Source organism: Canis lupus, chromosome 33, assembly GCF_011100685.1.
Source record: "Canis lupus familiaris isolate Mischka breed German Shepherd chromosome 33, alternate assembly UU_Cfam_GSD_1.0, whole genome shotgun sequence".
Lineage (NCBI taxonomy): Eukaryota > Metazoa > Chordata > Mammalia > Carnivora > Canidae > Canis > Canis lupus.
This window is the reverse complement of record NC_049254.1, coordinates 5,545,290-5,559,346: the sequence shown is the minus strand read 5'-3', so window position 1 is coordinate 5,559,346 and position 14,057 is coordinate 5,545,290. Positions and strand designations below refer to the sequence as shown.

The window sequence follows — 14,057 nt, the reverse complement described above, 5'->3', positions numbered from 1 at the left end:
CAGGATCCCTGGGATTTGTCTCTGTTCATTCAAACATAAATCTGCCTCCATTATGGAGTTAAATGTGTATGAGCCTCCAGGCTATATGGCTGTATAAGTATCGTAATAATTCCTATTCAGAGGAACTTCACTCTATACTACTTAATGATTTTATAAAACTACAATAAAGAACATGTAAGTACGTAAAATGTTTTTGTTTTATGCCTCAGTTATTCTAGTAGAATATGAACATGTTTAATAAATCATTAAACACTGGGGCAATTACAATTGCAAAATCTTTGCACACTTACCACAAACAGAGCAGATATATAATCTACTTAATTTTTGTGATGGTTTTAATAAAAAAGAGAACAGATAAAAGTATGAGATCTAAACATTTCTCTTTAACATTTTTCTCAATGAATCTATAACTTTCTTATTTCTCAAACTGTAGATAATTGGATTTAACAAAGGAATTATGATAGTGTAAAATAGAGAGTCCATCATATCTTGATCATCCGATTTTGCAGATCCAGGGCGCACATACATGAAGAGAAGAGAGCCATAGTATAAGGAGACAGATAAGAGATGGGCTCCACAGGTGGAAAAGGCTTTCTTTATGCCTTGTAGAGACTTCTTTTTTAAGATTGTAAAGAGAACAAGTGTATAAGAGACCAGAACAATCAGAATGGTAAATACTTGTATTGACCCAGAGAAAATAAAAACTATCAGAACATTAATTGAAGTGTCAGTACAGGAAATCTTGAATAATGGCATGATGTCACAGTAAAAGTGATGTATTATTTTAGAATTACAAAAGGTTAATCTGAATAAAAAGCCTATATGAACTATAGAATGAATAAAGCCACATACAAATGATGAGACTAACAGCCAGGTGCAAAGTCTATAGGTCATAATCATTGGATAAAGTAAAGGTTTGCATATGGCTACATAGCGATCATATGCCATTGTTGCCAAGAGAAAACATTCTGTGGTTGCACTAAATACAAAGGAAAACAGTTGTGTCATGCATTCAGAAAGAGATATAATGTTACTCTTGCCTAGGAAGTTGACCAGCATCTTGGGAGTCACTGTGGATGATATCCAAGCATCTACAAAGGCTAAATTCCCAAGGAGTAAGTACATGGGGATGTGAAGCTGAGGATCATTGCAGATGAGAGCAGTTAGTCCAAGGTTTCCCACAATGGTGATGAGGTATATCACCAAGAACACCAGGAACAGGGGTATTTGCCACTGTGGTTGATATGTGAATCCTGAGAGAACAAACTTTGTCAGCAGTGTTGCATTTTTAGTATCCATCTTGTTACTGGATGACCCCTGAAATGGAATGCAGTAATTATAAAAAGAACATTCATTAAGATCGTATATGAAGAAAAGAGATAGTATTTGAAATAAAGCCATAGGCTAATCAGAATGCTCTTAATTTTATTTACTGCTGTTATAATATATGAAAATGAATTTAGGGAATTGAGGTTAATAGAAAATGAAATTATTTCAGTTCCTAAAATGTACAGGAATTTACAGATTTAGAAAAAAAGGAAAGACATTTTTAACATGATTATTAAATTACTAAATTTATGGGGCTACCTGAGTGTGTTAGGAAATTTATGGGGAGACCTGGGTGTGCTCAGGAATTCTGTTTCCAACATGGTTGAGGGGAAAAGAAGGGGAAAAAAGTTTTAATTGTGATAAAATGAATTAAACTCCAATGTGAAAGACCTTGAACTTTATTCCTCAGGCAATAGGTATGCAGCAAAAACTTTTAAGACAAGGAGTAGCATCATAAAATAATTTTTAAAAAATATTTTACTTATTTATTTTAGAGAGACAGAGCACATGAGTGCAGAAGGAGAGGGAGAGAATCTCATGCAGACTCTGCATTAAGTGAGGAGTTGGACATGGAGTTCAATCTCACAACATTGAGATTATAACCTGAGCTGAAATCAAGAGTCAGACACTTAAACAACTGAGCCAACCAGGCACCCCAAAATAATTTTTAAATTAAATATTTTTTAGTGCAGAGAATATGCTACATGGAGGGGAAACTAAGGTCAAGAGCACTAATTAGGAAACTCTTATTATTGTCCAGTGATTCTCAAACCAGATTACACATAAGAGTTGTCTGGGGAACTTCTTATACAAAATATAGATTGTGAGGTATTACCGTAGACATTGACTCGGTGGGTAAAGAATGAAGTCTAATAATCTGCATTTAAAAAATCCCTTCTAGTTGATTCAAATGTATGTAAAATTCTTAGTTTATATGTAATGTAATATTGGAAGGGATGAGGAGGACAAAGAGATAAAAATAAATCAGAATGTAGTTACTAGGACTTGATGACATACTAGATGTGCAGGAGAGAAGAGATACATGGCGAATGGGTAGAAAGAGCCTTCTGACCATCCAGGTAAGAGAGCTTAGTGGTATGAGCCTACTAAAGCTTAGTAGAAAAAATGACTTGAGAGTCATTTGGGTAGCTGAAGGCATACTTAGGGATGACCCATCCACTAGAAAGTGGAGAAGGTAAAAAGAAGAAGGACATGGAAAGAAACTTGAGAAAGGACATTAAAGAGCTTACATAAACTAGATACATTTTTTTTTTTTTTGGATAGCTAAAGACTGATCTTTTTAGCATCACACGGGTCTTAGTATCAGGCAAAGGCTACCACTCTACACGTCAAAAAAGCCAGAAACATAGTTTCCCATCCCCATCGTATCTAGTGTGACAGGACTTGATCCAAATTTGAGTAGTCAGTCACTTGTTCATTTCTCTAGAAATACTAAAATTCCAATTGTTAAATGTATTTTTATTTAGAATAGATTCTCCAAAATGCAGTCCAAAATCATTAAATAATTGAAAATTCTTATTTTAACTTGTTTGATGTACCTATTAAGACATAAAGTGAAAAGAGCAGTGGAGGGGCATTTTCTATAAACTCCCTATTAATATACTTTAAAAATACTCAAATTGTTGCAAGAAGTGGGAGAAAGGTTGGAGGAGTTAATAATATGTGTATGACTCACCTTAAAACTTAAATCACAAAATGTGATTAATTAAAAAAAAAGAGATCATCTAATCAGGATATCCAGAAAGATTTATTGTGTAGGAAACATGACCTGATATTAGAATTCAATTTAAATTGTTTAACATTCTAATTCACAAAAATTTATAAAGTCATTATAGTTATGTTAGAAAGATAATAAATTATGTTAAGATGAAAATTTTCAGTTTTATAAGTATTTTGCTTATCCAGATTTATTCACAAAACTAAGATATACAGAAAATTAATTAAGGGTTTTACATTTTTTGCATGCCATTTTTGGCATCTAGTAAATTGATCTAAAATTATAAATTATACAGTAATTAGAATTTTTGGTGAAAATGAATGCTATAGAAACTCTCTTACCTGTATCCTGTAAGAAATTATGGAGATCCTTTCAACAATTACACATACTAAAGTAGAAAAAATATAGTAGCATTGGAATGACAAAGCAGAAGTAACAGCACGGATTCATTTTGGAGGCTTCATTTACAAATTCAGGAAAATGGTGTTTATATAAATTTGCTTCAAACACAGGAGTCAACCAATTGTACAATGGTGTGATTTTTGCCAGAAGAAAAAGAGGTGAAGAGCTAAACGTCCCCTAATAGCACCCAAGGATTCCCTTTAGGACAAAACTAAGCTGTTCTTCTGGGAATTGTAAATTTGAATCTGTAAGAGAAGTCCAGGTGTCCTATAGGTATTACAGACTCTGAAATCATAAACATCAAGCCATTGCATACAGTTCTAATGTTAACAGTAGAAATTGTGCTTCATGCTATTTTTCAGAACAGATGACACTTCTGATAGTTTTGTGCAAACTTCAATTTATCTAAAAATGTTGGTATTCTGAGTCCCTTGATAAGTATGATCTTCTGAGTTAATCAACCACACACGATTTTATTAAGGCCAAAGTCCTGGATTACTTTCAGGAGCCAAATTTAAATACAGTTGTCAACCCTCTTGCGAACTGCAGGTCACATTCCAGACCTACACTGAACTTCCTGCTTTAATCTGAAAACACAGGAGAAACTTTGCTAGGCAGAGGTCAGAGGAGAAGCAAAAGGAAAACAAAACAAAGACCACAGTGGGAGGTGGTATATATAGTGCTTCTCAAACTGTAATAGAGGTAAATCTTCTGGTTTCTTTTCCTCTTAAAAATGCAGATTCCACCTCAGTAGGTCAACAGTGAGGATGATAGAATTTGTGTCTAACAAGCTGATGCCTGTGGACATTTGCCATCCCAGGGCTTTCCATTGCTGGAAGGTCTAGATGATCTCAGAGCTAGAAAACTGAAGAAACAAACAAACAAACAAAAGATAAATGTAGCTGCCATGCAAAGAGAGAAGCAAAAGGATCCAAATGGGACAAGAAAGACCAACATAGATGGGATCACATGGGGTCCGTAGTCTAAGTCAGGTACTTCATTCTTCCCTCCAGTTTTAAGGACAATTAATTAGTGAGATATTTTGAACATGGTGGTAAGGTGTTCATATTTGCCCTTCGGCATTAACAGAGAAGTGATAACAAATGTTCATTCAGAAAATAATGAGATTATTTATGTCAAAATATTACCATGTAGAAATAGTAACATTTTAATGATATCTGAAGAGTAGGAAAAATATTTAACCTCCAAATGGGACTTGATTGGCAACTGGGGGGAAAGCAAAGTGCCTATACTTTGGTAGTCATTAATCATTTATCTTGTGTCCTTAGAATTTGTTCATGAAAACCAAAAAGAGGAGCAATAAACGACATAGATAAAAGAGAAATCACTGTGAAAACTGGGCAGAAGGATGGGTAAGAAATGAGATGTGCCAGGGTAGCTTCAACATAACCCAAATTTGACTTAAATTTTCCCTTTACTTTTCTCAACTCATTTTGTTGCCTGTGAGTACAAAGATCTGCATTTTTGCTTCCAATATGAGTAGTCATTTCATTCTTAGTGTGGGTCATGGTATCTCACTATGGTCTTTATTGCATTTTCCCATTGATCAATTATATTGAAAATATTTTTGTTCCCTATTTGACATCTCTATATATTGTTTCCTTTTCATAAAAAGAGACAAGTTTAATATTGTTTATTTAATAAAAACAGCTATATCTTCAGAGTTATCAGCATTACATATAATGCATGCATACATTTTTACTCTATTTGGATGTTTGTCCTAAATTTATATATACTGATGGAATAAATTAGCATTATATCTACTAGATAGTTAAGATTATTAAAAAATAAGCATTTCTTTTAACAAGTTAAATCATTATTATGATAAATTTTATGTCAAAAGTAATTATAAATGTTTTTTATAAAGCACTTTTTTATAAAAGCCAACTTGGGGGGGAGGAGCAAGATGGCGGAAGAGTAGGGTCTCCAAATCACCTGTCTCCACCAAACTACCTAGAAAACCTTCAAATTATCCTGAAAATCTATGAATCCGGCCTGAGATTTAAAGAGAGACCAGCTAGAATGCAACAGTGAGAAGAGTTCGCGCTTCTATCAAGGTAGGAAGACGGGGAAAAAGAAATAAAGAAACAAAGGCCTCCAAGGGGGAGGGGCCCCGCGAGGAGCCGGGCTGAGGCGGGGGCGAGTGTCCCCAGGACAGGAGAGCCCCGTCCCGGAGGAGCAGGAGCTGCACCGACCTTCCCGGGCGGAAAGGGGCTCGCGGGGAGTTGGAGCAGGACCCAGGAGGGCGGGGATGCCCTCGGGCTCCCGGGGACAGTAACAGCAACTGCGCACCCAGGAGAGTGCGCCGAGCTCCCTAAGGGCTGCAGCGCTCGGCGGGACCCGGCGGGACCCGGAGCAGCTGGAGGGGCTCGGGCGGCGGCTCCGCGGAGGGGGCTGCGCGGCCCCAGGAGCAGCTCGGAGGGGCTCGGGCAGAGGAAGAGGCTCCGTGCGGAGGGGGCTGCGCGGTTCCAGGAGCAGCTCGGAGGGGCTCGGGCGGCGGCTCCGCGGAGGGGGTTGCGCGGCCCGGGAGCGCGAATCCAACAGCGCGGGCTCCGGAGCACAGGGCGCCGGGACACAGCCCAGGATCCCGCCTCCCCCGGGACAGGCAGAGGCCGGGAGGGCCCAGGACAGCGAGGACGCTCCTGCCCCAGTTGAGCACATCAGCGGCCCCGCCCCGGAGCCTCCAGGCCCTGCAGACGGAGTTCCTGCCGGAGCTGAATCCAGGTTTCCAGAGCTGCCCCGCCACTGGGGCTGTTCCTCCTGTGGCCTCACGGGGTAAACAACCCCCACTGAGCCCTGCACCAGGAGGGGGCACAGCAGCTCCCCCAACTGCTAACACCTGAAAATCAGCACAGCAGGCCCCTCCCCCAGAACACCAGCTAGACGGACAACTTCCAGGAGAAGCCAAGGGACTTAAAGTACACAGAATCAGAAGATACTCCCCGGTGGTTCTTTTTTTGTTTGTTTGTTTTTGTTTTTGTTTTTGTTTTGTTTTGCTTTTTGATTTGTTTCCTTCCCCCACCCTCTTTTTTTCTCCTTTCTTTTTCTTTCTCTTTTTCTTCTTCTTTTTTTTTTTTTTCGTTTTTTTTTTTTCTTTTTCTTCCCTTTTTTTTTCTCTTTCTCTTTTCTTTCCTTCTTTCTCTCCTCTCTTTTTCTCTTTTTCCCAATACAACTTGCTTTTGGCCACTCTGCACTGAGCAAAATGACTAGAAGGAAAACCTCACCTCAAAAGAAAGAATCAGAAACAGTCCTCTCTCCCACAGAGTTACAAAATCTGGATTACAATTCAATGTCAGAAAGCCAATTCAGAAGCACTATTATACAGCTACTGGTGGCTCTAGAAAAAAGTATAAAGGACTCAAGAGACTTCATGACTGCAGAATTTAGAGCTAATCAGGCAGAAATTAAAAATCAATTGAATGAGATGCAATCCAAACTAGAAGTCCTAACGACGAGGGTTAACGAGGTGGAAGAACGAGTGAGTGACCTAGAAGACAAGTTGATAGCAAAGAGGGAAACTGAGGAAAAAAGAGACAAACAATTAAAAGACCATGAAGATAGATTAAGGGAAATAAACGACAGCCTGAGGAAGAAAAACCTACGTTTAATTGGGGTTCCCGAGGGCGCCGAAAGGGACAGAGGGCCAGAATATGTATTTGAACAAATTCTAGCTGAAAACTTTCCTAATCTGGGAAGGGAAACAGGCATTCAGATCCAGGAAATAGAGAGATCCCCCCCTAAAATCAATAAAAACCGTTCAACACCTCGACATTTAATTGTGAAGCTTGCAAATTCCAAAGATAAGGAGAAGATCCTTAAAGCAGCAAGAGACAAGAAATCCCTGACTTTTATGGGGAGGAGTATTAGGGTAACAGCAGACCTCTCCACAGAGACCTGGCAGGCCAGAAAGGGCTGGCAGGATATATTCAGGGTCCTAAATGAGAAGAACATGCAACCAAGAATACTTTATCCAGCAAGGCTCTCATTCAAAATGGAAGGAGAGATAAAGAGCTTCCAAGACAGGCAGCAACTAAAAGAATATGTGACCTCCAAACCAGCTCTGCAAGAAATTTTAAGGGGGCCTCTTAAAATTCCCCTTTAAGAAGAAGTTCAGTGGAACAGTCCACAAAAACAAAGACTGAATAGATATCATGATGACACTAAACTCATATCTCTCAATAGTAACTCTGAATGTGAACGGGCTTAATGACCCCATCAAAAGGCGCAGGGTTTCAGACTGGATAAAAAAGCAGGACCCATCTATTTGCTGTCTACAAGAGACTCATTTTAGACAGAAGGACACCTACAGCCTGAAAATAAAAGGTTGGAGAACCATTTACCATTCGAATGGTCCTCAAAAGAAAGCAGGGGTAGCCATCCTTATATCAGATAAACTAAAATTTACCCCAAAGACTGTAGTGAGAGATGAAGAGGGACACTATATCATACTTAAAGGATCTATTCAACAAGAGGACTTAACAATCCTCAATATATATGCTCCGAATGTGGGAGCTGCCAAATATATAAATCAATTATTAACCAAAGTGAAGAAATACTTAGATAATAATACACTTATACTTGGTGACTTCAATCTAGCTCTTTCTATACTCGATAGGTCTTCTAAGCAAAACATCTCCAAAGAAACGAGAGCTTTAAATGATACACTGGACCAGATGGATTTCACAGATATCTACAGAACTTTACATCCAAACTCAACTGAATACACATTCTTCTCAAGCGCACATGGAACTTTCTCCAGAATAGACCACATATTGGGTCACAAATCGGGTCTGAACCGATACCAAAAGACTGGGATTGTCCCCTGCATATTCTCGGACCATAATGCCCTGAAATTAGAACTAAATCACAACAAGAAGTTTGGAAGGACCTCAAACACATGGAGGTTAAGGACCATCCTGCTAAAAGATAAAAGGGTCAACCAGGAAATTAAGGAAGAATTAAAAAGATTCATGGAAACTAATGAGAATGAAGATACAACCGTTCAAAATCTTTGGGATGCAGCAAAAGCAGTCCTAAGGGGGAAATACATCGCAATACAAGCATCCATTCAAAAACTGGAAAGAACTCAAATACAAAAGCTAACCTTACACATAAAGGAGCTAGAGAAAAAACAGCAAATAGATCCTACACCCAAGAGAAGAAGGGAGTTAATAAAGATTCGAGCAGAACTCAACGAAATCGAGACCAGAAGAACTGTGGAACAGATCAACAGAACCAGGAGTTGGTTCTTTGAAAGAATTAATAAGATAGATAAACCATTAGCCAGCCTTATTAAAAAGAAGAGAGAGAAGACTCAAATTAATAAAATCATGAATGAGAAAGGAGAGATCACTACCAACACCAAGGAAATACAAACGATTTTAAAAACATATTATGAACAGCTATACGCCAATAAATTAGGCAATCTAGAAGAAATGGATGCATTCCTGGAAAGCCACAAACTACCAAAACTGGAACAGGAAGAAATAGAAAACCTGAACAGACCAATAACCAGGGAGGAAATTGAAGCAGGCATCAAAAACCTCCCAAGACACAAGAGTCCAGGGCCAGATGGCTTCCCAGGAGAATTTTATCAAACGTTTAAAGAAGAAATCATACCTATTCTCCTAAAGCTGTTTGGAAAGATAGAAAGAGATGGAGTACTTCCAAATTCGTTCTATGAAGCCAGCATCACCTTAATTCCAAAGCCAGACAAAGACCCCGCCAAAAAGGAGAATTACAGACCAATATCCCTGATGAACATGGATGCAAAAATTCTCAACAAGATACTGGCCAATAGGATCCAACAGTACATTAAGAAAATTATTCACCATGACCAAGTAGGATTTATCCCTGGGACACAAGGCTGGTTCAACACCCGTAAAACAATCAATGTGATTCATCATATCAGCAAGAGAAAAACCAAGAACCATATGATCCTCTCATTGGATGCAGAGAAAGCATTTGACAAAATACAGCATCCATTCCTGATTAAAACTCTTCAGAGTGTAGGGATAGAGGGAACATTCCTCGACATCTTAAAAGCCATCTATGAAAAGCCCACAGCAAATATCATTCTCAATGGGGAAGCACTGGGAGCCTTTCCCCTAAGATCAGGAACAAGACAGGGATGTCCACTCTCACCACTGCTATTCAACATAGTACTGGAAGTCCTAGCCTCAGCAATCAGACAACAAAAAGACATTAAAGGCATTCAAATTGGCAAAGAAGAAGTCAAACTCTCTCTCTTCGCCGATGACATGATACTCTACATAGAAAACCCAAAAGTCTCCACCCCAAGATTGCTAGAACTCATACAGCAATTCGGTAGCGTGGCAGGATACAAAATCAATGCCCAGAAGTCAGTGGCATTTCTATACACTAACAATGAGACTGAAGAAAGAGAAATTAAGGAGTCAATCCCATTTACAATTGCACCCAAAAGCATAAGATACCTAGGAATAAACCTCACCAAAGATGTAAAGGATCTATACCCTCAAAACTATAGAACACTTCTGAAAGAAATTGAGGAAGACACAAAGAGATGGAAAAATATTCCATGCTCATGGATTGGCAGAATTAATATTGTGAAAATGTCAATGTTACCCAGGGCAATATACACGTTTAATGCAATCCCTATCAAAATACCATGGACTTTCTTCAGAGAGTTAGAACAAATTATTTTAAGATTTGTGTGGAATCAGAAAAGACCCCGAATAGCCAGGGGAATTTTAAAAAAGAAAACCATATCTGGGGGCATCACAATGCCAGATTTCAGGTTGTACTACAAAGCTGTGGTCATCAAGACAGTGTGGTACTGGCACAAAAACAGACACATAGATCAGTGGAACAGAATAGAGAATCCAGAAGTGGACCCTGAACTTTATGGGCAACTAATATTCGATAAAGGAGGAAAGACTATCCATTGGAAGAAAGACAGTCTCTTCAATAAATGGTGCTGGGAAAATTGGACATCCACATGCAGAAGAATGAAACTAGACCACTCTCTTTCACCATACACAAAGATAAACTCAAAATGGATGAAAGATCTAAATGTGAGACAAGATTCCATCAAAATCCTAGAGAAGAACACAGGCAACACCCTTTTTGAACTCGGCCATAGTAACTTCTTGCAAGATACATCCACAAAGGCAAAAGAAACAAAAGCAAAAATGAACTATTGGGACTTCATCAAGATAAGAAGCTTTTGCACAGCAAAGGATACAGTCAACAAAACTCAAAGACAACCTACAGAATGGGAGAAGATATTTGCAAATGACATATCAGATAAAGGGCTAGTTTCCAAGATCTATAAAGAACTTCTTAAACTCAACACCAAAGAAACAAACAATCCAATCATGAAATGGGCAAAAGACATGAACAGAAATCTCACAGAGGAAGACATAGACATGGCCAACATGCATATGAGAAAATGCTCTGCATCACTTGCCATCAGGGAAATACAAATCAAAACTACAATGAGATACCACCTCACACCAGTGAGAATGGGGAAAATTAACAAGGCAGGAAACAACAAATGTTGGAGAGGATGCGGAGAAAAGGGAACCCTCCTACACTGTTGGTGGGAATGTGAACTGGTGCAGCCACTCTGGAAAACTGTGTGGAGGTTCCTCAAACAGTTAAAAATATACCTGCCCTACGACCCAGCAATTGCACTGTTGGGGATTTACCCCAAAGATACAAATGCAATGAAACGCCGGGACACCTGCACCCCGATGTTTCTAGCAGCAATGGCCACGATAGCCAAACTGTGGAAGGAGCCTCGGTGTCCAACGAAAGATGAATGGATAAAGAAGATGTGGTTTATGTATACAATGGAATATTACTCAGCTATTAGAAATGACAAATACCCACCATTTGCTTCAACGTGGATGGAACTGGAGGGTATTATGCTGAGTGAAGTAAGTCAGTCGGAGAAGGACAAACATTATATGTTCTCATTCATTTGGGGAATATAAATAATAGTGAAAGGGAAAATAAGGGAAGGGAGAAGAAATGTGTGGGAAATATCAGAAAGGGAGACAGAATGTAAAGACTGCTAACTCTGGGAAACGAACTGGGGGTGGTGGAAGGGGAGGAGGGCGGGGGGTGGGAGTGAATGGGTGATGGGCACTGGGTGTTATTCTGTATGTTAGTAAATTGAACACCAATAAAAAAAAAATAAAAAAAAAATAAAAAAAAAAAAAAATAAAAAATAAAAAAAAAAAAAAAGAAAAAAAAAAAAAAAAAAAAAAAAGCCAACTTGAAATTTAATTTTTTTTTTTTTTTTTTTAGGGAAAGCTGAGTGTGAAGTCATTAGAGAGGGATAAAAAGCCATAGGATATTCTTAACTATAGAAAACAAAGTGAGAGTTGCTAGAGGGGAGATGGGGGAATGAGGGAGATTGGGTGATGTGATGAATGCTTGGTGTTATATGCAACTGATAAATATATATTTTAAGGATTTTATTTATTTATTCATGAAAGACACAGAGAGAAAGAGGCAGAGACATAGGCAGAGGGAGAAACAGGCTCCATGCAGGCAGCCCGATGTGGGACTCGATCCGGGGACTCTAGGATCATGCCCTGGGCCAAAGGCAGGTGCTCAACTGCTGAGCCACCCAGGCATCCTGCAACTGATTAATTGTTGAACACTATCTGAGAATAATGATGTACTATATATTGGCTAATTGAATTTAAATAAAATATGTCTATCTATCTGTCATCTATTATCTATCTATCTTTCTAGTTTCCTAAAGTACCTGTTCAAGTATTTCACTTTTTAAAATTCAGTTATATATTTCCTATTACTCAGTTTTAAGAATTCTTCATGTATTCTGGATACAAAGCTCTTACCAGGTATATGATTTGCATATATTTTCTCAAGGATCTTGATCTTGTTTTCCTCTCATAAGACACCACACTGGTGTCTTAGGCTGATTGGACCTAATGAGCAAGAATTAACAATTATTATAGACTTACTTACAGACATTTGCATACTAGAAGTTCAGAAATAAATCCAACAAAATTCAGAGCCCATTTATTGCAGTGATATTTCTGGAGGTCCAGTTGGTGGGTCATGTGGAGATATATCTTGTAAAGGATAATTGTTGCATCTTGCCCTCCTGTGGTCAAAAAAAGAAGTGGATTTTGGAGGCAATGTCATCTTTATTTGAGGGTATTATTCCAACCCATTTACCAGATGTCCAGAAAAGCTGCTTGTTTTGAGTGTGATTCAGAAAAGAAGGATTTGCAAATAGAGTGAGCTGCTATGCAAGCTGCTCTGGCACTTGGGTCACCTGATCCATTCAAAACAATGGTGGTCGAGTTGGCAGTAGCACACAGGCATACCACAGCACACACCCTTAAAGTTGGGGTTAAGCTCTGCCATCACTGTGGACTGCTTTCCATTTGAGAAACACTGTTGGCCTGCTACTAGGCTTTAGTACAGATGGAATGCTTCACCAGGGGCCACCAATTTCCCATGGAACCAGAGCTGCTTTTCATGAACTGGGATGACCCACCAAGATGTAAAGTTGGGAGTACATGACCACGGCATCATCAGATGGATGTGGTATATATGTGATGTAACCTGAGCAGGCCCTGATGGTATCAGTAGGGTACATGAAGAAGTGGTCCAAATGCTGATATTCCCCAGGCCTGTTAGACTGGCTTCTCTATTGTAGCTGTACTTATGGCCTCGTGAAGGGTTCTCTGTAATCAGTAGATATAAGGGGAGATGACCTTGGCCTGATTTACAGATAATTCTTCAAGATATGCAGACACCTTTTGAAAGTGAATGATTGCAGCACTACTGCAATGCTCTGGGACATCCCTGAAGGACAATAGTGAAGGGAAATCCTCCCAGTGGGCAGAATTTTGAGTAGTGTACCTGGTTGTTCACTTGCCCAGAAGGAGTAATAGCCATGTGTGTGGTTCTATAATGATTCAGTGCTTTAGGACACAGTTTGCCTAGATGATCAGGGAATTTCAATATTTGTGACTAGAAAGTGATGACAAGGGAATTTGTGGAAGAAGTAATAATCATGAAGATATTTATGTCCCATGTGAATGCACAGCAAAGGAAGACCTCAGCAATGGAGGATTTAATAATTGAGTGGGCAGGAATCACCCAATGGGCTCATGAGAAAAGGGGCGATGGTGGCAAGAATGGTGGTTATGCAAGGGCTGCACAACATGGACCTCTACTCACCATGGCCAACCTGGATGCAGCCATTGTTGAATGCTCAGTCAGCTAGCAGCAAATATCAATACAATATGTGTCCCTGATATGGCACCATTCATCAGAGTGATCAGCCATCTACCTCACGGCAGATTGATGACATTGGCCAGATTCCAAAGTAATGGATGCAGAAGTGTTTTGTTCTTTTGTGTGTGTGTGTGTGTGTGTGTGTGTGTGTGTGTGTGTTCTTATAAGAATAGACACCTATTCTGGATATAGATTTTCAGTACCGTGTGCAATGGTCCTGCCAAAACTTTATCAGTGGATTCACAGAATTCCTTATCCACTGTCATGGCATTCCATGCCCATTGCTTCTAACTGGGCA

The 14,057-nt window shown here is 39.2% G+C and overlaps 1 protein-coding gene across 1 annotated transcript; it reads right to left on the bottom strand.

Moving 5' to 3' along the window:
• Window positions 1–369: 369 nt before the first annotated feature.
• Window positions 370–1,317, bottom strand: OR5H16 (olfactory receptor family 5 subfamily H member 16). Its single transcript, XM_038582475.1, has one exon. It carries the CDS (start codon window positions 1,297–1,299, stop codon window positions 370–372), a length of 930 nt encoding a protein of 309 aa, XP_038438403.1. The 5' UTR covers window positions 1,300–1,317.
• Between the last annotated feature and the right edge of the window lie 12,740 nt (window positions 1,318–14,057).

Bases quoted from the DNA above. Each gene is read 5' to 3' on its own strand.
- OR5H16 (XM_038582475.1), bottom strand. From the start codon at position 1,299: ATGGATACTAAAAATGCAACACTGCTGACAAAGTTTGTTCTCTCAGGA.